At 41.8% G+C, this 26,839-nt stretch overlaps 1 protein-coding gene across 1 annotated transcript; it reads left to right on the forward strand.

Moving 5' to 3' along the window:
- Positions 1–26,562, forward strand: LOC140468105 (tetraspanin-16-like). The gene is made up of 7 exons (XM_072564284.1): positions 1–27; positions 1,552–1,749; positions 4,367–4,441; positions 6,405–6,512; positions 8,794–8,946; positions 9,046–9,129; positions 26,434–26,562. Exons 1-7 carry the CDS (start codon positions 1–3, stop codon positions 26,560–26,562), a joined length of 774 nt encoding a protein of 257 aa, XP_072420385.1.
- Positions 26,563–26,839: the final 277 nt, after the last annotated feature.

A 26,839-nucleotide genomic window follows, 5' to 3' on the forward strand; every position in this document is an offset into this window, starting at 1 on the left:
ATGGTTGGGATCAATGCCGTCATAACTGTAAGTACTATCAATTGTCTGTACTAACATATTGTATATTATCTTTACATTAAAGTGCCTTCCTGCTGTGAGTTAAGAAGCTGTCATTTCAGTTTGGCCCCTCGATCAGCTCATGTTAGGATATTGAGGTTCCTCTATCAATTCCATTCATTCCTGCCCAGAATGTGCGACATTTTATGGCAGAGGATCACAGTCTTTATGTTTATGTGACTTAGGACCTATCTAATTGCATTCCATTCTATCAATTAAGCAAAAGTATTCCTTGCATCTTAGAAATTTTTCCCTGTTGTTCTTTCGCCTGTGAGTCAGGTACCAGCCAAATGGAGGATGTTACGGATATTGTACATGTAGAAGACTCTGTTAGTTATAGGATTTTACTTCAATAAATTCCCCACAAAATCTGTGTTATGTTGAAGGGAAATTATGTGTGATGGTTTGAAAAGGGAGACCTTTATTTAATGCTTGTATTCCCAACCAGTATTCACACTCCCAACTTCGAGGCCACTTTCCACTCCAGCTTGTTAACTCATGGGATTCCACCTGAAGTTTTCCCAATATCATCCATGCTTTCGTTGAATGGCAGAGCAGACTTAATGGGCTCCATGACCTACTTCTGTTCTTAGATCTAATAGACTTATATCTGATATTTGTTGATTTCTGACTTGAAGGAAGGCTAGATGTAGAAAATGTTTATGCAACATTTTATGCATTATTTGGTTGAGGGAATAAGAACTTAATTTCAAATGATAGACGATTAATGATTATTAAAAAGTTACTGACAATATTACTATCTGCATGTTATTGAGATTTATGCAGAAATATTTCAAATTTTAACATGATTAATGATCGAATCTTTCATCTTGAAATCTTTGTAATTTCAAGAACTTATCTTGAACAATTCCACATGGCTTATTAAATGTATAATATAATTTTAACTTAAAAAGGCACTGTGGTTGTACCTTTTTTAAATGAAACAAATGAGATTTGAAGTGAAATTTAAATCTACTGCACTCACAACTAGTAAGAAAGGGTGTGAAAAGTCTGGCTAATCATAACTCTGAAGCAAGTCAGACTCTTTTAATGGACTGGGATGAACATGTCCTTTCGTCAGTGGCTTGGAAGATGGACACTTTTAGCCCAGTTCTTTGTGGTTATTGATCTGCAGTGTATACCTCTATCTTTAATCTGGCACAGAACTAGCAGACTGACTCAGAAAGACCACAGGAAAGCTGGTATAAGAAACACAACATCACATTGGTATAGCTCGCCTAGCTGCTTTGAGGTTTGGGCTTTCGGCCACTGTTTGGTTTGATTATGAGAGCTTCACACTTCTTTAGTTTCCACTATGCAGAACACAGAGGCACTCAATGTCAGTGCTGAGTCTGTGAAACAAATCAATCTTCCATTCTCCAGAAGCTTAACAAACACCAAAAACTGTCTTCTCAGTGAAGATTGTTACCAAGAAGACATTGCTTCACTAGACTGTGATGTACTGTACTGCAATATTGAAATATTCTTTTCTAGGTTGCTGGTTTTGTGCTTCTTGGATTCGGTGTGTGGGTAAAGGTTCATGGCGATTCCATCCTGCAAATCCTGGGATCACGTGCAGGACATTTTCTGAACGTCGGCTATTTTTGTATTGCTGCAGGGTGCTGCCTTGCATTGCTAGGGTTGGTTGGCTGTTATGGTGTTATCAAAGAGAGCAAGTTACTTTTGATGCTGGTAGGTTTATGAAATTGCTCTGAGCATAGATGTCTAAAGAATATTTGAAACTGTTTTACAGGATGATATTTAATGCCAGTTAATGATATGAGTGTCCCCTGTTAGCTGAAGAGCCAGTCAGCAGCCTCGTGTAATCTCCTTTTAGAAAGGCTGAGCAAATTAATTGCTTCTCATGCCATTAGTGTTGAACCTATGGCACGCGCGCGCACACACACACGTGGGCCATGGTTGAGTGAGGGCAGGATAGCAGTTATGGCTTGGGATACACCAATGTGATGGCAAGGGAGATCACCTCAAAGGAGAGAGGCTGACTTCCAGCCAAGGCTCCTTGCTTTTCCCAATGTGAGTCCCTTGATCAGTCATAGAGTTCCTCCCTCCTCCCCATCCAAGGCCCAGTATACCTGTACTTCACTCAATTTAACCTACTGTATTCACTGCTCACAATGTTGTCTCATCTGCACTTCTGAGATGAAATGCAGAGTGAGTGACCACTTTACAGAACACCAATGTTCTGTCCACAAAAATGAGCATGAGCTTTCTGTGTCCTGTCACTTCAACACACCACTGTGTTCTCTGACCAACATCTCTGCCTGAAGTTTGCTGGAGTTCTCCAGCAAAGCTCAGCACAAGTTGGAAGAACATAATTTCATTTTCTGCTCAAGGACTCTGCAGCCTTTGGGACTCAATATTGATTTCAGTAACTTTAGGGCCTGAACACCTTCTCCCATGTTGTTTCCCAACTGCATCCTTATACAATTCACTAGACCTTGGTCATCACATTGGCTGCTTCCACAAACAGCCCATTGTCAACCATTAATGGTTCCTGATAGCAGCTACTGATTCTCCCGTCACCCGTTCCTTTGTCTGCCCAACTGTTGTTCCCTGTCTCTCTGAGCTCCATCTCCACCTATTGGTTACACCTCCCCTTCCCTGCCTACACCCCAGTTTCAGCACATATACCAACCTTTTCCTTGCTACCATCAGTTCTGAAGAAGGGTCACCGGACCCAAAATGGTAACTCTGCATTCCTCCACAGATGCTGCCAGACCTCTGAATTTTTCGGCAATTTTTGTTTTTGTTTCTGATTTCCAACTTCCACAGTATTTTGAGTTGTTTTAAAATCTATCCTGAAAGAGTATGCTTTTCAGGCTTCCTGCCTGCAACTTACCAGTTTACAGCTGGTTGAATATCAGCAGCAATGGGATGAGGCTCTTGATTGGGCATTAAGTGCCTCAATGGTCTTCAGGGCAGGAAGGCCTTCTATGGGTCATCCAGCCCCAGACTTAATTGGGACAGAGTCAGGAAGGCACCTGGATCCCCTCCTCACACTCTCCACCCAAAAAAGTGCCCACTTCCCCTCAAAATCCACCTTGAGGAAGGGCAATAAATTTTGGCCTTTTCCGTGCCATTTTAAAGGCATGTGATCTGATACAATATAGTCGTCCGGAGACCAAGTTATATTATAAGCTCCTTAAGCATTGTATGACACATCTGTACACCTCTGAGATGTGGGTGTATGTCTTTTAAAAAAACACCTTGCAAAACTGTAAGTTTGGTGTAAACAATTAAACCTAACTGTGAACTGATGATTATTTCAATTTCTTACATCAAAATCATCCCCTTCGTATTTAATGCAGCAATAAGCACTGTATCTTGATATACATGCTGCCTGGTTTGCTGCAAAGTATCAACCAGAATCCCTCACAAATTGCTTGAAGTTAGAAAGCATCCTTAATTTAAAACAAATTCTTTGAATATTGTACCCGATGTCCTCTTCAACCGACTTAGGAGACTTGTCTTGCCTTCTGCCATGGAGCTATTTTCTTAGGTGGCCTTTCCACCTCAGTTTTGCAGATTTTACAGGGAACATGCGGAGAAAAAGGGAAACTCTCACTCCACTGAGGTTGAGATGCTTTGGATGACACCATGCTGCCCTAGTGATGTGCTCTCTGTTGACTGTATGGATAATTAACATCCCCTGGCAGTGGCAATAGACCCACCATACTTTCTATCCTCCTACTCTCAATTAAAATACTGTGGATGCGTTTGATTTAAAAAAAGTCAGACTTTCTAGATGTAGAAAGTGGATTCTATATGCATCAATAGTGATGCAATGTGTTTTGGTCTCCTTGCTCCATGCAACTCCTGTGACTTCCTGCTGAGGAGGAGTTATTTGTGTCACAGGGCAATTTTGGTCATTACAGTAGGGGACTGTGAAATTTAAACCTTGTGGGAATTTATCTATAACCTTATGAACCTGGAAAAACATGCTGTGCATGCTGCTTCTTCCCCTGAGACTACCATTCCCCTATAACAATTAACAGCATTTCAGCTGTGTTTTAGTGGATACCAATTTGAATATCTTATGATTACTAAGTGTTTATTATTGCCGATTATCTCACCCAGGTTGAAAAAAAGTCCACAACGTTATCTCTGCCTTGGTATTGTTGAATGAAGTAATGACATTTCCCTCTTTCCCATTGCATGTTTAACAGTATAAAATTACACAATTAAATCTGCATTTGTTGTATAATTTGTGAAAAACATTTAAATTGTTTAATGCTTAAGTGTGGTGAAATTGCATTTCAAAATTAATATTTTTCTTTTTAACTTGCAGTTCTTCTTAATCATGGCAACGATTTTTATTGGAGAAATATCTTGTGCAATTGTCATTTTGGTCTTTCAAACAATTGTAAATATCACTCCTTTAGTCTTAGTCCTAGTAATGCGGATCCTGTCTGTATTAAACACTTGATAGTTCTATGTCCTAAAAATGGCTACTAAGACACTTCTTTCCAGCCCTTTGAGCTTTGCTACTCCATTTCAAACCCTAAGTACCATCAGACCTTTCTCACTAAGATATCATCACTGACCATTTTCCTTATTCTCTGCATTGAATTGCACCTCAGTGATCACTTTGTCTCAGTGATTTCAAGCTTCAATTTCAATTCGTCACCATGCTTTTTCTCCTGAGCTCACTCCATCCTATCTGGCCTAATTCCCCCTCTGTATAATCTCTACCTCAAGTTTGTAGCCATCCCTTTGACCTTGACATCTCAAGCACACCAAACACTGGAGGTATAAATGTTTCCATCGGTGTACTGATCTGATAGTCCAGAGCAACATGCAAGTGTACTGCTCACAATGATGCATGCATTTTCATTTAGCACTGTTCACTCTCCACAGGTTATCCCCAGCTTTCATTTCTCTTCAAAACCCTGAAATGTTTCTGCATTGCATGTATGCTTTAAGAAAGATTATTCCGGACTCTTCAACCAGGGTTTTCACCTTGACCCCAAGCTGTAACAATAGCTAAAGTCTAACTGTCCCGGTCTCAGCACCATTAACCATTGTTTCCTCTACCAAGATTCTTTCTGTGCAGTCAACTTCAAAGCAATTCTTTCCTCATTCTGCAAAACATGGCTGTTGCATTATCTTCAATGTTTACTTTCCTTGTTTTCTCAAATGTAACTTCTACTGCAACTCATGGATCAATTCCTGACTTTCTCTACATTTCCCCATACCCTTGCCAATATATTCAGGAGCTTGGGTCAATTTCCATGTGTGTGCTGCTATCACACAGTTCTCCCTGCTTGCCAACTCCAACCATTTAAAAACTGTCGGTATGCTTTCCAACCTCCTCCTATTATCAACACTTGGAGCAGCTAATATCTCTTCTCGCTTAATTTTGGTCAAACCAAAACCATCATTTTGGCCTGGGAGCAAAACCTCAGTTTCCCCACCTGCTATCTCAGCCTCAATAAACTGTCCAAACCCCAAACTCTGTCTGGTTGCACTTTCATGTATCCATGATATTAGCTGCCTACGTCCCTCTCTTACATATTCCTTTCTGAAACCTTAATCCATGGCTGCATCATTTAAAGATTCAACTCTGCTATCCTGTTTTGCCTGTTTCAGTTGTTCACAAGTTATGCTTATTCTATCCCTCTGTCTTTCCTTTTTACTCCACGTATTCAATATCTGTTATTTTGTTCTGCTGATGGGGTGTCTTCCTGCAAGTGGAAGGGCTATGGAAATGTAAGTCACTGTTCTCAACAAGTTTGTGCATTTTTAAAACCTAAATTATTATTGTTATTTTTATTTCTGCTTCTCACGCTGTACCCAGCATATTGGAACATTTGGACTGTATTAGTCCAACTGCCTGGAATATATTTCTGTGGAGATGATAACCATTTGCACAAGGAATTTGTTCAGGTGTATGTTATGGGCTATTAAAGAGTGGCTGTTTCACCAGACCAGTAATCTAGAGGGCCTATATTCATTGTTAAGTTCAAATGCCATCATCACAATTTAACAATTTTAACTTAGTTTTTAAAACCTGGAAATACAAAACAAAATGATAATATCAATAACATAAAAACCCAACTGGTTTACTCATGTCCCTTTTGACTTGGAAATCTGCCATTCTTATCTTGTCTGGCCTTTATCCAGTCACCCATCAGTCCAGTTGGCCCTTACCTGCCCTCTGAAGTGATCTAGCATCCACTCAGTTTTGTTGGGCCAACTGAGGATGGGAATTAAATGCTGCATTTGCCAGCAATACCAATGATTTACAAGTGGCTCATGAAAAGGAGGAGTGAGTCGATAAGCAGAAAGGTGCAGTTACTGAAAGTTAATATTGGTATTCTTTATAGGTTGCAACTGTATTTGAAGAAGAAGCACTTTACTTATTAAAAAACAACTACACTGGATATGGTGACAAAAATTTTGCAAGTTATGGATGGGATTCTGTTATGGCAGCTGTAAGTTAAATACGTTTGCATTGTGCATTACTGATGTTTCTGTAAAACTCCATTGGCATGTTGACTCCGAGGCAGGGGGTTCACTAAACAACAGCAAGAGGAAAAGCTAGTTTAAAAAAAAGAAGGTGGCTGAGGGAGCTGCCAAATGGCTGAGCAGTTTTATCCCAGGAGCTGCTAAGCTATGTGGACCATGAAGACTTCAAATCGATCTCTAGTTTGTTTTGTTAGCTTTTCTTAATCAACCTATATGCATTCATAGAATTTGAATGACCAGAAAGTTTCTAATGTATTTGACATCCTGTGTACTTTTTTTTTAATACAGTAGGTTTGATTGGTGGCTGGTGCTGCCTAAGGATCTTTGGTGAATTCCTGCAATACATCTCGTACATAGTACACACTGCTACTCGTGAGCACCGGTGATGGAGGGATTGAATGTTTGTAGACGTGGTGCCAATCAAGCGGGTTGCTTTGTCCTGGATGGTGTCAAGCTTCTTGAGTGTTGTTGGAGCTGCACCCACCGAAGCAAGTGGGGAGTATTCCATCACACTCCTGACTTGTGTCTTGTTGAAGATGGATAGATATTGAGGTGTCAGGAGGCGAGTTACTCGCTGCAGTATCCCTCGTCTCTGGCCGGCTCTTGTAGCCACTGTGTTTATGTGGTCAGTCCAGTTGAGGTTTTGGTCAATGGTAACCCCAAGGGTGTTAACAGTGGGGGATTCAGTGATGGTAATATCTTGATTGTCAAGGGATAGTGATTAGATTGCCTCCTATTGGTGATGGTCATTGTCTGGCATTTGTGTGGCATGAATGTTAATCGTCGCTTGTCGGTCCAAGCCTGCTTATTGCCCAGATTTTTTTTGCGTTTGAATATGGACTGCTTCAGTACCTGAGGAGTCATGAATGGTGCTGAACACTGTGCAATCATCGGCGAACATCCCCACTTCTGACCTTATGATAAAGGGAATGTCTATATTCTTCTGTTTTCTAGAGTCTACAAGATCATATGGTGGTACATAGTGTATTAGTAAGTCAGAGTTTTGGGAGTTTCCTGACTGTTAAGATTCAATACATTCAGTGCAGAATTTGGGTAGACAAAAAAATCATTTTGATGCATAGGAAATATGAGGCCCAACTAGATGAGTGACATTTTACACAAGATATAAATGAACCTTTAAAAAGATGAAAAGTGTGCAGTATTTCAGAATTAGGGCTTACTGAGGAAATTAGAATATTCATTCTAAAACTACTTTAAGTAACTTAACTCAATAGAATTGGAATGATTTTCCAAGCACAAGGTAATTTGTTACAAAGTTGAAAATTTTCCCTCGAAAGGATTTTTTTTCTTTTTAAACTTTTAGCTACAGTAGCACAAAAGTACTTCAGAGAGGCTAAAGAAACATTTAACACTTTCAGCTGCTCCGGAATTTGTCAAAGTCGACAGAAATGTGCAAGTTAGTGAAAGATCATCAGTTCAAATGTTAACTTTGCTTCTGTCTCCACAGATGCTTTCTGATCTTCTGGGTTTCTTCAGCATATGTAGTATTTTGGTTTTGTAGATAAACAACTTGCTTGGAAAATAACATCCCGAGATGTCAATGGAATGTTTGTTGTATGATGGAAAATTACATTTTTGTACTAAAAATGTTATTCAAAGGTTGTGATGGAGGCGTATTGTAGAAGCAACTTTATTTTGCATTAATCACCAGCTTTCTACTCAGAGAGCTGCTGACATACAGTGACAGAGAATGGAGTGCAAACTCAACACTGTTGTCACTAATGTGAAAAGCATGAATATCCTCTCCACACTGGAACAAAGTAAAGTGGAGTCATTGAAACTAACCTGATTCTATGCAAGATCTGAACATTGAGGCAATTATTTCAAAATCACATATAACAATACTCCCTGGTACAAAGGCAAAATACTATGGATGCTGGAAAGCTGAAACATCAACAGAAAATCTTGGAAATACTCGACAGGTAGTTCTGATGAAAAGTTGACAACCTGAAACACAGATGCCACCTGCATTTCCTGTTACTATTAATGGTACATGTTTAGATTTTAAGAAACTGTGAACAAACCCCCAGCAATCCCCTGACTGAAGAAGCTGCACTACAAAGGAATGCTTAGAAAGGAATGGAGCAAAAAGTCACAACACAAACAACAAAAGTCAAAAGAGATTCCTTTGTATTTATCAACTATCGTTTTCTTTAGCATTGGTTTAGATGGTATTTACAATATGTTAGAATGTTTTCTGAAGGAACATTCTTTTTGCTATTTCAGTTTCAATGCTGTGGGTTAAATAATTACACAGATTTTATACAATCATCCTATCACAAACTAAAAGGACGCCTATATCCTAAGAGTTGTTGTCACGACCCTACTTCTCCTGACTGTGATGGCTTTGACACATCAGATGCAACTATCTATTCAAAGGTAGGGGACTTTCATAATAAAGATTAGAATTGATATTCAGCTTTATTTTGCGCATTTTATGGTGAAAAACGGTTACCAATTTCATCCTTTTTGTTTAAGGGCTGTTTGAATGCTGTAATCACAATGATCAAAAAGAACAGTGTTGTTATTAGTGGTGTTGCTGTTGGAATTGCTATAATAGAGGTAAGGTCAAACAATTGCAATCAAACATTTGTAGTGAACTTTACTTCAATTGTCAGTGATTATCAGTCATTGGCAGGTTGAAACTTCTCCTCCCTATGTGTTTGGATTAACCCTCATTCCCAGCAGCTCTGATTGGATTTCTGTGGCGGAAGTGGGGAAGAATTGAGAGCTGCAGTCCAACATTCAGCAACAATGAGAGATGAATACCATCCAAGTGATTTGCAGTGACTCAGGCCCTCAGACTCTCAGAAGCTGTTGTGATGTGAACTCTGGCAGGGCAATCACTGGAAAGATGAAAGTTCTTTGGCAACATTGCCAAGCGCATGAAGTCTGAAGGGAGGGAGCACAATGCAATTGGTAACAAATCCACCACCTCATAAACAGCTGTTCCAGTGTTCCAGCAAAGCTGAGATTTTGCTGGAAGCATGGCACACCTTTACACTGCCCAGGGCCAAAGTGTCTCTGATGAGCAGGCACTGGAAACCCCCATCATGGGTGCACTACCTCTGCTACTATTTCACATGTCTAAGATACCATTTTTTGAAAATGCTTGACTGAGACATAAGTGATGCCATAGAGTCATAGAGATGTACAGCACAGAAACAAATCTTTTGACTGAGCTCATCCATACCGACCAGATATCCTAAATAAATCCAGTCCCATTTGTCAGCATTTGGCCCATATTCCTCTAAGCCCTTCCTATTCACATGCCCATCCAGATGCCTTTTAAATGTTGTAATTGTACCAACCTCCACCACTTCCTCAAGCAGTTCATTCCATACATGCACCGTCCTCTTCTTGAAAACATTGCCCATTGCCCTTTTAAATCTTTCCCCTGTTACCTTAAACCTATGCCCTCTAGTTTTGGACTCCCTCACCCTGGAGAAAAGACCTTGTCTATTTACCCTATCCATGCCTCTCATGATTTTATAAACCTCTATAGGGTCACCCCTCAGCCTCCAACACTCCAGGGAAAATAGCCCCAGCCTATTCAGCCTCTCCCTATAACTCAAACCCTATAACCCTGGCAACATTCTTGGAAATCATTTCTGAACTCTTTCCAGTTTCACAACGTTCCTATAGCAGGGAGACCAGAATTACATGTGGTATTCTAAAAATGACGTAACCAATGTCCTGTACAGCCACAACATGACATCCCAACACCTATACTCAATGCACTGACCAATAAAGACAAGCATACCAAACGCCGCCTTCACTATCCTGTCTACCTGCGATTCCACTTTCAAGGAACTATGAACCTGCACTTCAAGGTCTCTTTGTTCAGCAACACTCCCCAGGACCTTACTCTTAAGTGTATAAGTCCTGCCCTGATTTGCCTTTCCAAAGTGCAGCACCTTGCATTTATATAAATTAAACACCATTTGTCATTCTTCACCCCATTGGCCCATCTGATCAAGATCCCATTGTACTCTAAGATATCCTCCTTCGCTGTTCACTACACCTCCAATTTTGGTGTTATCTGCAAATTTACTAACTATATTCTCCTCCTATATTCACATTCAAATCATTTATATAAATGATGAAAAGCAGTGGACCCAGCACTGATCCGTATGGCACACCGCTGGTCACAGGCCTCCAGTCTGAAAAGCAACCCTCCACTATCACCCTCTGTCTTCTACCTTTGAGCCAGTTCTGTATCCAAATGGCTAGTTCTCCCTGTATTCCATGAGATCTAACCTTGCTAACCAGTCTACTATGAGGAACCTTGTCAAATACCTTACTGAAGTCCATATAGATCACGTCCACAGCTCTGTCCTCATCAATCCTCATTGTTACTTATTTTAAAAAACTCAATCAAGTTAGTAAGACACAATTTCCCACGTACACAGCCATGTTGACTATCCCTTATCAGTCCTTGCCTTTCCAAATACATGTAAATCCTGTCCCCTCAGCATTCCCTCCATTAACTTGCCTGCAACTGATCTCAGACTCACTGGTCTATAGTTCCTTAGCTTTTCCTTACCACCATTCTTAAACAGTGGCACCACATTTGCCAACCTCCAGTCTTCCGGCACCTCACCTGTGACTATCGATGATGCAAATATCTCAGCAAGAGGCCCAGCAATCACTTCTCTAGCTTCCCACAGAGTTCTGAGGTACACCTGATCAGGTCCTGGGGATTTATCACCTTTATGTGTTTTAACTCGATGTAATGGAATATCTGACTGATAATGAAACTGAGAAAGGGCCATATGACATTTTATTATGTCACACTCAATGCTTTAGCAAGATGACACTGTGGGGTAAATCAGAAAGGAAAAAGCACACTGGGCATGAGAATGGCCTAAATTTGAAACATTTCTTCTTTAGAAGTTGCTATTAATTGGTGACAATGGAGTTTGAAAATATAGTGGAAACATAGTCTTTGAATATTATTAAGGCAGAAGTGGATAGATTCTTCTTAAGCATGGAAGTATCAGATGGAGTTTAATTTAGATAAATGCAAGATGCTGCATTTTGGGAAAGCAAATCTAAGCCGGACTTATACACTTAATGGTAAGGTCCTTGGGAGTGTTGCTGAACAAAGAGACCTTGGAGTGCAGGTTCATAGTTCCTTCAAAGCAGGTGGATAGGATAGTGAAGAAGGCGTTTGGTATGCTTTCCTTTATTGGTCAGAGTGTTGACTACAGGAATTGGGAGGTCATATTGTGGCTGTACAGGTCACTGGTTGGGCCACTGTTGGAATATTGCATGCAGTTCTGGTCTCCTTTCTATCAGAAAGATGTTGTGAAACTTAAAGGGTTCAGAAAAGATTTACAAGTATGTTGCCAGGGCTATCAGAAGAGGTTGAACAGACTGGGGGCTGTTTTCCTAGACCGTCGGAGGCGGAGGGGTGACCTTATAGAAGTTTACAATATCATGAGGGGCATGGATAGGATAAATAGACATGGGGGAGTCCACAACTAGAGGGCATAGGTTTAGGGTGAGAGGGGAAAGATATAAAAGAGACCTAAGGGGCAACTTTTTCACGCAGAGGGTGGTACGTGTATGGAATGAGCTGCCAGGGGAAGTGGTGGAGGCTGGTACAATTGTAACATTTAAAGGGCATCTGGATGGGTATATGAATAGGAAGGGTTTGGAGGGATATGGGCCGGGTGCTGGCAGGTGGGACTAGATTGGGTTGGGAAATGGTCAGCATGGACGAGTTGGATGGAAGGGTCTGTTTCCATGCTGTACCTCTCTATGACTATATAAGTGAAAGGTTATTATAGGTAGCGTGGAATGTGGGTTTGAGATTACAATGAGATCAGCCATGATTTTATTGGCTGGCAGAGCAGACGTGAGGGGCTCAGTGGCCTGCTTGTGCTCCTTGTTCGTATGTGAAACATGAAAAGTTCAAAATATATCCTTGAGAATCTGAAGTTAAAAAAGAAAATGCCACTGAGTAAAAGTCTGCACCCAGAATGTTAACCTGTCACTCTCACTTCACGTGTTAATAAATAGTGGAAATAACCTGCAGGCCCATCATTTGTATTTTGTTCTAACATTGATTTGCTTTTTGTGATGTTGATTTCCACTTGCACTGAAATTCTTAACAAAGCTTTTTTATTTTCTTTGTCAAGATGTTAGCTATGGCCATTTCACTGACATTATTCATCAACCTTTTCCGGATCACATAGTTTGGACTCAGAAATCTTGGGCTTCTGTTGGGCTCTGTTTGATCTATTAAGTATGTATGTAAATAAAAGATTGAAGGAAATGGATGAATACGAACAGTTGCATGAAAATATCCTGAAAGGATTCCAATGCCATCATGATCCATTCAAGCATCAGGCTAACTGTTTAATAGGAATTCAACACTGTCATAATCCACTCCAGCAGCAGACTAATTGTTTAATGCAACCCATTTTCACTGTAACTCAATCTCTACCACCCATTCTTTTATTTTTTTTATATGTAAATACTTGCCTTTGTGACATTAATGTGTTATTCATGATCTCATTGAGGAAGTAATTTGTGGCATCAGTACTGTGCGATTAGGAGAATTCATTCTGTCGTAGCTTTGTTGGAAGCAACACACTGTTTTATTGAGTAGATTTATTTATCTACATGCCTTGCCACATGTTCCTCATTGGCCACATGCATTGGCTAGGGATCATCATAATTTCTAGGAGTATATCAGTGTGATGATCCGGACTGTAGCCTGCTTTTCATACAAAGTGCCCTCTGCTAAATAGTTGGCGGCTATGAACTAAACAAAAATAATTCTTAGGTGCTGTTTCTGCCCACAGGTAGCATCAATGTAAAAAATTGTAATAACTCAGTTGCAACAACTGTAATGTTCTCAGTTCTTTCCAACCACACTTCTCTTAGCTTGCCTGTGTGAGTTAATGTATTCAAATTCAGATGTATTTATGGTTTATGCGGAAGATGTATTGGATTGTTGCTGTCAAAACCTCAAATATGAACATTTCTGACTGATGACAAACATTGTTATGACTGGGGCATCCATTTAATATTGTTTGATTAGGGATGGTAAGGGTTATAATGTTATAATATGATCAGGAGATTCTAATCATATCACGAACCACATGACTTTTGACTAACTTTTTGTCATCATAAGTCTATGATGAAATTATAGTCTTCTACCATCTATTTTCTTTATTTTAAAAGTAAATATGTATTCTATCCTTTTAAAATACTATAATTTTGAATTAATATAGTAAGTATTTTCTAATAAAATGTGAATGTTTGATTTCAGTCGTAAAAAACAAACCATTATTATTTTACTTGAATAATTTATATTTCGATGAACTTTGGCACATTAGTAAGTTGTCAGCTCACAGTTGCAAACTTTCTTTAACTTTCACAAAGTCCAATTTCTGGAATTGTGAATGAAGTAGTCTTTTGATTTTTACGTTTATTTTATTTATAGTTCAAGGCATTGAACCTGGAAAACTAATTAAATATTCAAAATTGTGACATATTCATTCACACATGGGATTTGAGAAAAAGTTAGAATTTACCAAGAGTACATACATGCAGTTTTCCTTCAGTTACTTAGAGTGTGATACAAAATTGCTTTTCAGAAGGAAATTCTTCTTGAAATGTGGAACATTCTTCAGAGTTAACTACATTAGATATTTATCACTGGCCTTGATTTCAAACTCAGCACAGACAGGAGGCAGATCCTCTATCTCATAACAACTGCAGTATTTCATTATATGTTGAAATGGATAGAAATTCACAGAAAATGGGGATAATTCTCCATTACAGTCTGCAGTTGAGATGATGGAACCTGCAGTCACTGTAAGATGATTAAGTGCAAAACCAGGAAAAGATTTATTCTTCTGCATCAGCTTTCTTCCTTCCTATTCGAGAACAAATTGCCAGTGGAATCTTAATCATCAGAATAACAGTAAATGCTGGCTTCATTCTGTGAATGAACAATAAAGAATCCCTCATGAGTATTCGTAATGCAAACCCAGAGTCAGTTAGGGACCATTCTGACTCAGAAGTGAAGCAATGTGGGATGGTATTATAGCAATTTGACAGCACATGAAATGCAAATCCAGTGTGGTGCTGAAATAGGTTTATAAAATACTCTAGGGTTCTGAGGTTACTTTAAAAACAATGAGAATACAGTTTTAAAGTTTAGAGAATATCTTTCTCACTTTCTTAATATTTACATTCTAGCTGTTGGAAGAGAGATTTTTGTTTTATCCAAACCTGTACCTCCTAAACAATTCAATCCTCAGCTGTTTCAAAACCAAGCACTGCAAACAGATAACTCTTTGACTCGTTGCCTGAATCAGTTCCTATTTCCACTGACATTGTTGATGTCAAGACAAACTTCATGTAACCTTACTGTCCTGAGTCATGAATGTCTACACAAACTGGTATTGAGCACTCTATATAATCTTCACAGCTCAGTGTCAAGATATGCTCTGAAGCGATGGAGTTGGAACTGACCTATAATTGGCCCATACAAACCATTCTCTCTGGACAGACATCTAGTAGGTTTTCTTGTGTGATTCAGGGGTTAGGAGAGAGAGATGGTATCCACTTAGTGACACCATCAATAGGCCCTAACTTTTTACTGGGCATAGATTACTCACCATGAATGCTTCCTGTTCCAACATCAAAACTCTCAGGATGTTGAACTTTCTGCTGAGAGAAGTAGTACTGAAATCACAATTTGTTCCTCTTTGGCTGAGCACATAATTCCAGATGATTGCAGTCTTGTAAAGGATTTTAATTCAGATCATTTAAATACAGCCAAGTAGAGATCTGGGGGTAACTTTCAAACTAGTCTCAGAAGGGTCACACGACCTGAAATGTTAACTCTGATTTCTGTCCACCAGATGCTGCCAGATCTGCTGAGTTTTTCCAGCAATTTCTGTTTTTGTTTCTAATTTACAACATCTGCAGTTCTTTCAGCAGAAGTAATAACCCTTTCACAATTACTGGAAGTGGATTAAATGAAGTTCAGACATTGGAGGGAGAATCCTTGTGATAAACTGCATTGTGACCCATAAAAAGGCTTCACACTCACAATCAATACCAGTGCGAATGGATTCTTACTGCACCCTGCTGGCAGATTTAAGGACTGCAAAGCCTCTAACATTGATGTCCAGTGAACAATTATCTTTAGATACTGATGCTTTAACCAAGGTAAAGTTCAGGAGGAGTTCTGCCTTTTGTTCACTGCAATTTTGAAGATACAGTCAAGGACACCCTGGGGAAAAATAAAACATTTACTCCTTTTATTCCTGGTATTTCAATGGCCCTGCCATTGTTCTGCTAGAACATAGACTCATATAGCATAGAGACCAATCCATGCCGACTAGGTTAACTAAACTGTATTTGTCCCATTTGCCTACATTTGGGCCATTTCCCTAGAAATCTTTCCTATCCATGTACCCGTCCAAATATCTTTTAAATGACGTAATTGTACCTGCCTCTACCATTTCCTCTGGCAGCTTGTTCCATATACGCACCACCCTCTGTGTAAAAAAGTTGTCTCTTAGATCCCTTTTAAATTCTTCCCCCCCTCACCTTAAAAATGTGCCCTTTAATTTTGGACTCTGCTACCCTGGAGAAAAGATGTTGGCTATTCACCTTACCCATGTCCCTCATGATTTTATAACCTCTGTAAGGTCACCCCTCAGCTTCCTACACTCCAGGAAAAAAAGGTCCCAGCCTATTCTATAATTCAAACCCTCCAGTCTTCATAACATTCTTGTAAATTTTTTTTCAACCTTTCCAGTTTAATAACATGCTTCCTGTAGCAACCAGAATGGTACACAGTACTCCAAATGTGTCTTTATCAATATCTTGTACAGCCATAACAGGATGCCCTAACTCCTGTACTCAGTGCTCTGACCAATGAAGGCAAGCCTGCTAAACATCATCTTCACCATCCTGCCTATATATGATGTCACTTTCAAGGAACTATGTACCTGCACCCCTACATCTCTCTGTTTGACAACACTCTGCAGGGCCCTATCATTAACTGTGTAAATACTGCCCTGGTTTGGCTTACTAAAATCCAACACTTTGCATTTATCTAAATTAAACTCCACTTGCTATTTGTCAGCCCAAAGGTCCAATTCATCAAGATCCTATTGTACTGTTAGACAACCTTCTTCACTCTCCATTATAGTACCAATTTTGGTGTCATCTGCAAACTTCCTACATTCTCATCCAAATTGTTTACATAAATGATGAACAACAGTGGACCCAGCACCAATCTTTGTAGCACACTATTGGTCACATGTCTCCAGTCTGAAAAGCAACCCTCTACCACCACCCCCTATCTCCTACCTTCAAGTCACATTTGTATCCAGTTGGCTACTCTCCCTGTATCCCATGTGATCTAACCTTACTAACCAGTCTACTGTGTGGAACATTGTCAAAGGCCTTGCTAAAATCCGTAGAGACAATTTCTACCATTCTGCCTTCATCTGTCTCTTTGGTCATCTCTTCAAAAAATTCAATCAAGATTGTGAGATACAATTTCCTATGCACAAAGCCATGCCAACATTGGGAGAAATTCCTCCCCAACTGAGCTATATTTTCAGATCTTTTCTAAATGAACTGTCTCAGAGATGCTATCACATACCTCTGGGGCAAGTGGGACTTTGAACCCAGCCTCCTGGTTCAGAGCAACCTACTGCACCACCAGAACCTGTTCCTTATATTTTCTAACCAAATTTACACACCTCTGCAGCAGGTGGGACTCGAATCTTGGTCTCCCAGCTCAGAGGTAGAGACACTACCACTTCACACCACAAAAACAATACCACCATTTTCTTTGATTTCTGTAATACTGGGTTGAGTAAAACTAACATTAAAAGAGGGTGCTCGTTTTGCAGAGTGTGCTCCTTCTCTGAGTGAACACGGTGTGCACCAAAGGGCTGCGTTGACAGGAGGTGGATGAACCATTCAAGTTGGCCCAGTGTAATGGCGCACTCACCTTTCCAGGTTTGTAATTAGGAGGTAGAATGCTGCTCAATATTCCCTGCCTAGTAACTGGATGCTGAGGTCAATGATAGACACCTTCAGACATTACCAGAACAAGGATTTAAACTGGGATCTTCTTATTTTGTTTGACTCCGTGCTGCACAAGTTAACCAGATGGAACTGGGAACTTTCTTCCAAGTTTCAGCCAAGTTTTAGCCAATACATTCCCAAGCACCACAATTACACAGAAAATACTCATTTTCAAATAAAAAAGTCTTTTCCCAATTTAAAAACAAGATGGGTATACAATGAACTTCAATCAAAAGCAATGTTGAGTCAGTTATAACTTCTATTAAGTCTTGTTACACATTGGGTAGTGCCCCAGCCTTTGAGTCAAACACTCCAGGTTCAAGTCCTACACAGAACAAAACATTCATGGAAGGTGCATTTGTAACGTGGGCAAACAGATCGCTGTTCTATTTATGGGCAGTTGGCACCAAAGCAGTGCAGGAGTTATCCAGAGGTCCAGGCTAGTGCTGTAGAGACATGAGTTCAGTTCTACCATGGCAGATAATGGAATTATAAAACAATAATTAAAAAGGTACTGTAGTGATAACCATGAAATAATTGCAAATATGTCTGAATTAACGTCCTTAATACATCATGTAGACAGTATACATTGATGCTACTGAGCATGGGTGATGGAGGGAGTGGATGCTTGTGTAGTGCCGTCCTTACTTGGTCTAACCTACATGTGACTCCAGACCTGTAGTAATGTGGCTGCCCTTTGAAAGAATCACGGAAGTTGCTCAGTTGCTCAAATAAAGGAATGAAACCAGAGGGACCATCAAGCATCCACCTGGAAATGACATCAGCATGCAAAGCCCCATAAACCCCAAAAACTCTTCCTTACTAATGTCTTGTGCCTAAACTGTCTCATGGATGAGGCAAACAACAGCTGGATAATAGCCATACTTGCCATCATATCTCACAGTGTCCCACAGACAACACCCTCACCATCTTTGAGCCATTTAGAGGACAGACCTACCAGAGGTGGTAATGCAGTGGTACACAATTAGGAGGGAGTTGCCGTGGGAGTCCTCAGTATTGATTTGGGGCCCTTGTAGTCTCTTGGCATCAGGGTGAACATGGACAAGAAAACCACTTGGTGATCACAACCTACTGCACCCACCCCTTAACTGATGAATCAATGCACCACCATGTTGAATGCCAATTAGAAGATGCATTGAGGGTGGCAAAGGAACAGAATGTATCCCTTTGAAGCACTTAAATTATCATCATTGAGTGGCTCACTGGCAGCACAACTACAGAACTGGGAGAGTCTGAAAGTTCGTAACTGGGTCTGTGGCAGGTGGTGAGGGAACCAACAAGAGGGAAAAAAAATACACTCGAGTTCATCATCACCAAACTATCCTGTCCCAGTGGCTTCTGTCCATGTGACACTGTGGGCTGTCAGCAGCAGCAGTAGATTTTCTTTTACTCATCTGACGGATGTGGGTGTCCCTGCCTGGGCCAGTATTTATTGCGTGTCCTTAGTTGCCCTTGAGAAGGTGGTGGTGAGCTGCCTTCTTGATCTGCTGCAGTCCACCTGCTGTTGGTTGACCCACAGTTTGACCCATTCGGGAGGGAATTCCAGGATTTTCACCCAGCGACACTAAAGGAATTTCCAAGTCAGGATGGTGAGTGGAGGGGAACTTGAAAGGTGGTGGAGTTCCCACATACCTGCTGCCCTTGTCCTTCGAGATGGATGTGGTCGTGGGTTTGGAAGATGCTGTCCGAAGACCTTTGGTGCATTTTTGCAGTGATTCTTGTAGATAGGATACATTGTTGCTACTGAACATGGGTGGTGGAGGGAGTGGATGTAATGCCAATAAATTGTATTCAAACACCATCTATAACGTCATAGCCCGACAGATTTCCTCAACTGTAACATTTTCCGTTTAAGAGTGCAGGAGACCATGACCAGAGCATTATCATGAATACCTAAAAATGAGATATCTGCCTGGTTATGCTACGAAACAGGTTTATTCATGTGCCAAACAATGGAACTGCAAGTAATAGACAGAGGTAAATCCTAAAACTCACCAATCAGATTTAAGTTCTCGATAGCTTATCACCACTACCTCAGGTGCAGTTAAAGATGAGCAGTAATTATTATCCTCGCCAGTGATGTTCCACATTCAAAAATCAATCTTTAAAGTTTCAAGGAGCCACCAGGTACGTTCCTTGCAGGTGGAAGTGGGATTTGGAGAGGCTGAGCGAGTGGGCAAATGGCAGCAATGATAGGAAGGCTGAATGGGTGTAAATGGAGAGGGGGAAAGCGCACTGAGACCAGGGTGTCCTCGTGCTCCAGTCTCTGAAAGCAAGCACTCAATTGCTATGTTGCCCTTCATAGCGAGAGGGTTCGAGTTCAGGAGCAGAGATGTCTTGCTACAATTATACAGGGCTTTGGTGAGGCCACACCTAGAATATTGTGTGCAGTTTTGGTCTCCTTATCTGAGGAAGGATGTTTTTGCTTTAGCGTGAGAGGAGCAAAGGTCTACCATATTGATTGCTGGGGTGGCGGAACTTATGTATGAAGAGAGGTTGAGTCAGTAAGGATTGTCTTCACTGGAGTTTAGAAGAATGAGGGGGGGGTTTCCTCACAGAAATGTATAAAATTCTAACAGGACAAGATAGGGTCGATGCAGGAAAATGGTCCCGATGGTGGGGAAGCCTAGGGGTCATAGTTTAAGGATAAGGGGTAAACCTTTTAGGACTGAGATGAGGAGAAATTTCTTCACCGAGAAAATGGAGAGCCTGTGGAATTCACTCCCACAGAAAGTGGTTGAAGCCAAAACATTATGTGTTTTCAAGAAGGAGGTAGGTAAAGCTTTTGCTGCTAAAGGAACAAGGGATTTGGAGTGGTGGTGTTGGTTGGGGGGGGGGTTGGTGGGGGGGGCATAGGCAGAGGGGCGTAGGATTAAGGCATTGAGCCTAATGATCAGTCATTAGGTGTAGCAGCCCTCCATGGGTCGACTGGCCTACTCTTACTCCTATATTCCATGTTGCTATGGGACGTTATAGTTTCTGAGAATAGCCTCCCTGTGTGTGAAGCAGTAATGCACATTTAAGCAATTTTAAGAATTCTGATTTATCAACAAAAACAAAATGCTTGAGCCAATGCTTTGGGTTACCTGCAGAGGTATATAGAGTTAATGTTTCAGGTTAATGACCCTTTTTCAGAGACTGTCATTTCTCATTGTGCTACCTGCTGAATGTGGGATGGAAGCTGTTTTCTTATTATGGGATGTTTTAGCAAATAAAATGCTTCAAAAAAAGACAACTGATGTATTTACAAGGAAATGAAAGGGGTGCATTTCTTCATGTTTTTTTATGCAGACAGTTCATAAGATCAGAAGAAGTGGCTGACTCATCCCCTCAATCCCACTCTGCCATTCAATAAGGTAATGGCTGATCTGATCAGGGCATTATTGCTACAATCTTCCCTGTCCCCGTAACATTGAATTCCCTGGTCAATGAGAAAGACGTCTTACTCAGTCCCGAATATATTCACTGACTCAGCCTCCACTGTTCTCTAGAGAAGAGAATTCCAAACGACCCTCTCAGCTCTGTCTTCAATGGGACACCACTTATTCTGACACAGAACCTCTGGGTTCTGGATCTCCCATGAGGGGAAATATCTTCTGAACATCTACCATGTCAAGTTCCCTCAAAACCTTATATATTTTAACAGATCTCCCCTCATTCTTCTAAATTCCAAACAGCACAGGCCCATACTGTCCAACCTTTTCACATAAAACAATTCTTTTAATGTAGGAATCAACCAGGCAAACCTTCTCTGAACTGCTTCCAATTCAACTGTATCAATTCTTGAATAAGGAGACTAAAACTTACATTGTAATCCCAATGCCCTATACAGTTGTTGCAGGACTTCACTACTATATTCTATCTCCTAAGCAAGTAAGGCAAATCTTTACCAACTATTTCCTTTACAAACTAATTTCTGAACCTGCTAATTGTGATTCATGTACAAGGACACCCAGATCCCTCTGCACTGCAGCATTCTGCAGTCTCTCTCCGTTTAAATAATATTCTACTTTTCTACTCTTCGTACCAAAGTACACATAGTTATAGAGTCATATAGCACAAACACCCTTTGGTTCAACTAGTCCATGCCAAACATATTTTCCCACATTAGTCTCCACCGTTCAGATACTTTGCGTCTCATTTGACTTACTTTTTTGTGTTAAAAAAGGTATTTAGAAGAAAATGAAAAGGCTACAATCTTTCTAACCATTTTATTAAATTTAATGCATCTTGTTGCAAAGACACCCTCTTTTCTCCAAAAGGAAGACTGTGCGCATTTACATATATCTGACAAGTAGCAATGCCCTTCTAGGGTTGAGAGAGATTCCTCAGTGAGTTGACTCCAACGGTACGCCTTGATTAAAAAAAAACGCTCTTTTCAAAGCCTAGCCCAAAAGCATAAATAAAATAAACCAGCAAATAAAGAACATCTGCAAACAGAAAGGACTGAAGTGAAACTACCACAGTTTTCACCAACAGACCAAGAGTAACCACATCATCTGACATAAAGATGGAAGGATTGCCATTATCATGTTGAATGGCAGAGTGAACTCAATGGGCTGAATAGTCCACTCCTGCACCTATTTTCTATGTTCCGTTTAAAAAAAACTCTCTGCTTACATGGTTTCTTTTGTATAAGGCGATGGCATTGAAGGAGTTACTGTTCATATTGCACTGGCTCCACCAATTCTACTGAGGTCATACACAATTTGGAGACAAGGGGTTCTATTTCAGCTTAAGGAGAGAGCAGATGTATCTGTACTAACTCCCTAAGGTCTAGTCATTATGCCTGATCAAATATGGTTGTACTTAATGCTATCATGCAATAAGCCATCTTGTTATCTAAGAAAAGTGACTTAGTCCAGACATTCCATGGCAATGTATCCTTACTGCTCAATACTAGGTATGGCCAATACAAAGCAGGATTGGTAGTAACAAGATTGGTACTTCTTCAACCAGGATTCTCGCCCACCCTCTGACAACCCCTTCTCCAACACACCCCATCCACCTGGACACTCTGTGCTGGCCTCTTAACTGCCCTCAATCTCTTCATAGCCAACTGCCGCCGTGACATTAACCGCCTCAACCTCTCCACCCCTCTCACCCACTCCAACCTCTCACCCTCGGAATGTGCAGCCCACCACTCCCTCTGTTCCAACCCCAACCTCACTATCAAACCGGCAGACAAGGGAGGTGCGGTGGTAGTTTGGCGCACTGATTTTTACACTGCTGAGGCTTAACGCCAGCTCGCGGATACCTCCTCCTACTGCCCCCTTAAACATGACCCCACCTCCCACCACCAAACCATCATCTCCCAGACCATCCATAACCTCATCTCCTCAGGGGATCTCCCATCCACCGCCTCCAACCTCATAGTCCCACAACCCCGCACCGCCCATTTCTACCTCCTGCCCAAAATCCACAAAACTGACTGCCCCGGCCGACCCATTGTCTCAGCCTGCTCCTGCCCCACCGAACTCATCTCTGCATACCTCGATACGGTCCTGTTCCCCTTAGTCCAAGAACTTCCCACCTACGTTCGGGACACCACCCACGCCCTCCACCTCCTCCATGATTTTCGCTTCCCCGGTCCCCAACGCCTTATCTTCACCATGGACATCCAGTCCCTGTACACCTCCATCCCCCATCACAAAGGACTCAAAGCCCTCCGCTTCTTCCTTTCCCGCCGACCCAACCAGTACCCTTCCACTGACACCCTCCTTCGACTGACTGAACTGGTCGTCACTCTGAACAACTTCTCTTTCCAATCCTCCCACTTCCTCCAAACCAAAGGAGTCGCCATGGGCACCCACATGGGCCCCAGCTATGCCCTGCCTCTTCATAGGATATGTGGGACAGTCCATCTTCCGCAGCTACACTGGTACCACCCCCCACCTTTTCCTCCGCTACATCGATGACTGTATCAGCGCTGCCTCGTGCTCCCACGAGGAGGTTGAACAGTTCATCCACTCTACTAACACCTTCCACCCCGACCTCAAATTTACCTAGACTGTCTCAGACTCCTCCCTCCCTTTCCTAGACCTCTCCATTTCTATCTCGGGCGACCGAATCAACACGGACATTTACTATAAACTGACCGACTCCCACAGCTACCTAGACTACACCTCTTCCCACCCTGCCCCCTGTAAAAACACCATCCCATATTCCTAATTCCTTCGTCTCCACCGCATCTGCTCCCAGGAGGACCAGTTCCAATACCGAACAACCCAGATGGCCTCTTTCTTCAAAGACCGCAATTTCCCCCCAGACGTGGTCGACGATGCTCTCCACTGCATCTCCTCCACTTCCTGCTCCTCCGCGCTGGAGCCCTGCCCCTCCAATCACCACCAGGACAGAACCCCACTGGTCCTCAGCTGCCACCCCACCAATCTCCATATACATCGTATCATCTGTCATCATTTCCGCCACCTCCAAATCAGGGATATATTTTCCTCCCCTCCCCTATCAGCATTCCGAAAAGACCATTCCCTCCGTGACTCCCTCGTCAGGTCCACACCCCCCACCAACCCAACCTCCACTCCCGGCACCTTCCCCCGCAACTGCAAGAAGTGCAAAACTTGTGCCCACACCTCCCCCCTTACTTCCCTCCAAGGCCCCAAGGGATCCTTCCATATCCACCACAAATTCACCTGCACCTCCACACACGTCATTTACTGCATCCGCTGCACCTGATGTGGCCTCCTCTATATTGGGGAGACTACTTGCAGAACGTTTCAGAGAACACCTCTGGGACACCCGGACCAACCAACCTAACCACCCCGTGGCTCAACACTTCAACTCCCTCTCCCACTCCACCAAGGACATGCAGGTCCTTGGACTCCTCCATCACCAGACCATAGCAACACAACAGCTGGAGGAAGAGCGCCTCATCTTCCGCCTAGGAACCCTCCAACCACAAGGGATGAACTCAGATTTCTCCAGTTTCCTCATTTTCCCTTCCCCCAACTTGTCTCAGTCCCAACCCTCGAACTCAGCACCACCTTCCTAACCTGCAATCTTCTACCTGACCTCTCCGCCCCCACCCCCACCCCGGCCTATCGCCCTCACCTTATCACCCTCACCTTAACCTCCTTCCACCTATTGCATTTCCAAAGCCCCTCCCCCAAGTCCCTCCTCCCTACCTTTTATCTTAGCCTGCTGGACGCACTTTCCTCATTCCTGAAGAAGGGCTCATGCCCGAAACGTCGATTCTCCTGCTCCTTGGATGCTGCCTGACCTGCTGCGCTTTTCTAGCAACACACTTACAGCAGTAACAAACCACGTCAAACGACCCATACCCAGTGCTGTGTACTGACAGAGGTGGTAACAAGCATAAGGTGCCAACAATATCACCTGGGAAAAGTGCAGAGTTCCACCAGGAATCTTCCTTGGAGACAGCATAGAGATGAGTTTTCCTTCATGTCAGAGACTAGGCTGACCAAAACAAAAATCAAATCCTTAATAATATTGATTTATTTGCTGAAAATCAAAACCATAATGATAAGGTTCATATTGAGAAAGTGTGACCATGGATAAGGATGATACAAAGTTGACAAAGCATGGTGCTGGAAAAAGCACAGCAAGTCAGGCAGCATCCAAGGAGCATAACAGGCTTCTTCAGGTCTGATGATAAGGATGATACAAGGTTATTCCAGGTTCCTTTCCAAGCCATTCACCCTCTGGACTTGGAAATATATTGCTGTCACCTCAATGTCACTGAGTCAATATTCCAGAACTCTGAACAGCATTGTAGGGTTACCCAAGTCAAATAGACCTCAGCAGTACTGAAGGTAGCCCACCACCACATTTGCAAGGGACAGGCAATAATGCTGGGCCATCTAGCGACACCCAAATCCCATGAATGAATAGCTTTATAAAAAAAAACTTCACTCTCATTGGGAATAAACTAGCTTTTGAAAAATATTTGATGCATTCCTGCCTATTGAGATTAATGTGGTAATACCTCTGAGAGAGATCCCGCTCAAGAGGAGGATTGAGAAAATGCAAGATCAGGTCACGAGCCTTCCACCAGATGGCGATAAAGTCCAAGTTCTATTTCCCAGTTCTGAAAATGTCATGTCAGACTTCATACATTAACTCTGTTTTTCTCTCTCTCCATAGAAGATGACAGATCTGCTGAGTTTCTCCAGCACTTTCTGATTGTACTCCTTTCCCTTCGTTTCTGCAAGATTCTTGTTTCAGCTGGATCCAACTTAAATATTGCTCATGTATCAGAATCATACAAGCCCTAAATCCATAATTTCTCCGGTGTTATACTTAAGGGAGTGCTACACACTTTCTGAGGAGATGCAAAACCGAGGTGCTTTTATTCCTATCTGGCAGACATGAAAAGTGCTTGCGCTGCTATTTTGAAGAATATTGAAGCCCTCAATCAACTGGTTATCAGAACATTCCAAAAGAAATCACTGAGAACCTCTCAAGAGTTGGAACTTTATCTCAGCTTTTCCCAAAAATAAACACCCATCAGCTCCCAGTCAATGCACCTTCAACTCTTACTTATTCAGATTAATTCATGGAATGTGCATGTTCCTAGCTGGGCTAGCACTTATTGTTCATCCCGAATTGCCCAGAGGGCAGTCTGACATCAACCACGTTGCTGTAGGTCTGGAGTTACCCAGGCCAGGCCCAGGTAAAGATGGCAGATTTCCTTCCCCAAAGAGCACTAGTGAACCAACAACTGTATCATGGCTATCATGAGACTCTCAACTGCAGATCTTTAATTAAATTCCAATTTTACCATGGCAGTTTGACCCCTGGTGCCCAGAGTATTACCTGAATCAGTGGATTAAAGTTCAGCAACAATACCATCAGGCCAGCACCTTCCCTGCTATGCTTAGTGTTTACAACACAGAATCTGGCTGTTTAACCAATTGACTGTGTTGGTATCTTGCTTCATTTGAGCCTGCTCCCACACTTCTTCAAGCAACCTTTGCTAACTCCAGAATTGTTTGCCCTCTCCTGGTTCCTCCACTCTCTCTCAAATACTGAATTTTGGAAAGGCAAATCAGGTCCTGGAGAGTGTTGCTGAACAAAGGGACGTTGGAGTGCAGGTTCTTAGTTTCTTGAAAGTGGAGTCTCAGATAGTCTCGCCCCCCTATCAGATAGATAGGATGTATGTTTGCCTTTATTGGTCAGAGCATTGCATAGAGGA

The sequence above is a fragment of the Chiloscyllium punctatum genome, chromosome 46, assembly GCF_047496795.1.
Source record: "Chiloscyllium punctatum isolate Juve2018m chromosome 46, sChiPun1.3, whole genome shotgun sequence".
NCBI lineage: Eukaryota > Metazoa > Chordata > Chondrichthyes > Orectolobiformes > Hemiscylliidae > Chiloscyllium > Chiloscyllium punctatum.

Bases quoted from the DNA above. Each gene is read 5' to 3' on its own strand.
- LOC140468105 (XM_072564284.1), top strand. From the start codon at position 1: ATGGTTGGGATCAATGCCGTCATAACT. The intron at 6,513-8,793 runs GTAAGTTAAATA...TTGCTATTTCAG, and splicing joins GGGATTCTGTTATGGCAGCT to TTTCAATGCTGTGGGTTAAA. The intron at 9,130-26,433 runs GTAAGGTCAAAC...TTACCATGGCAG, and splicing joins TTGGAATTGCTATAATAGAG to TTTGACCCCTGGTGCCCAGA.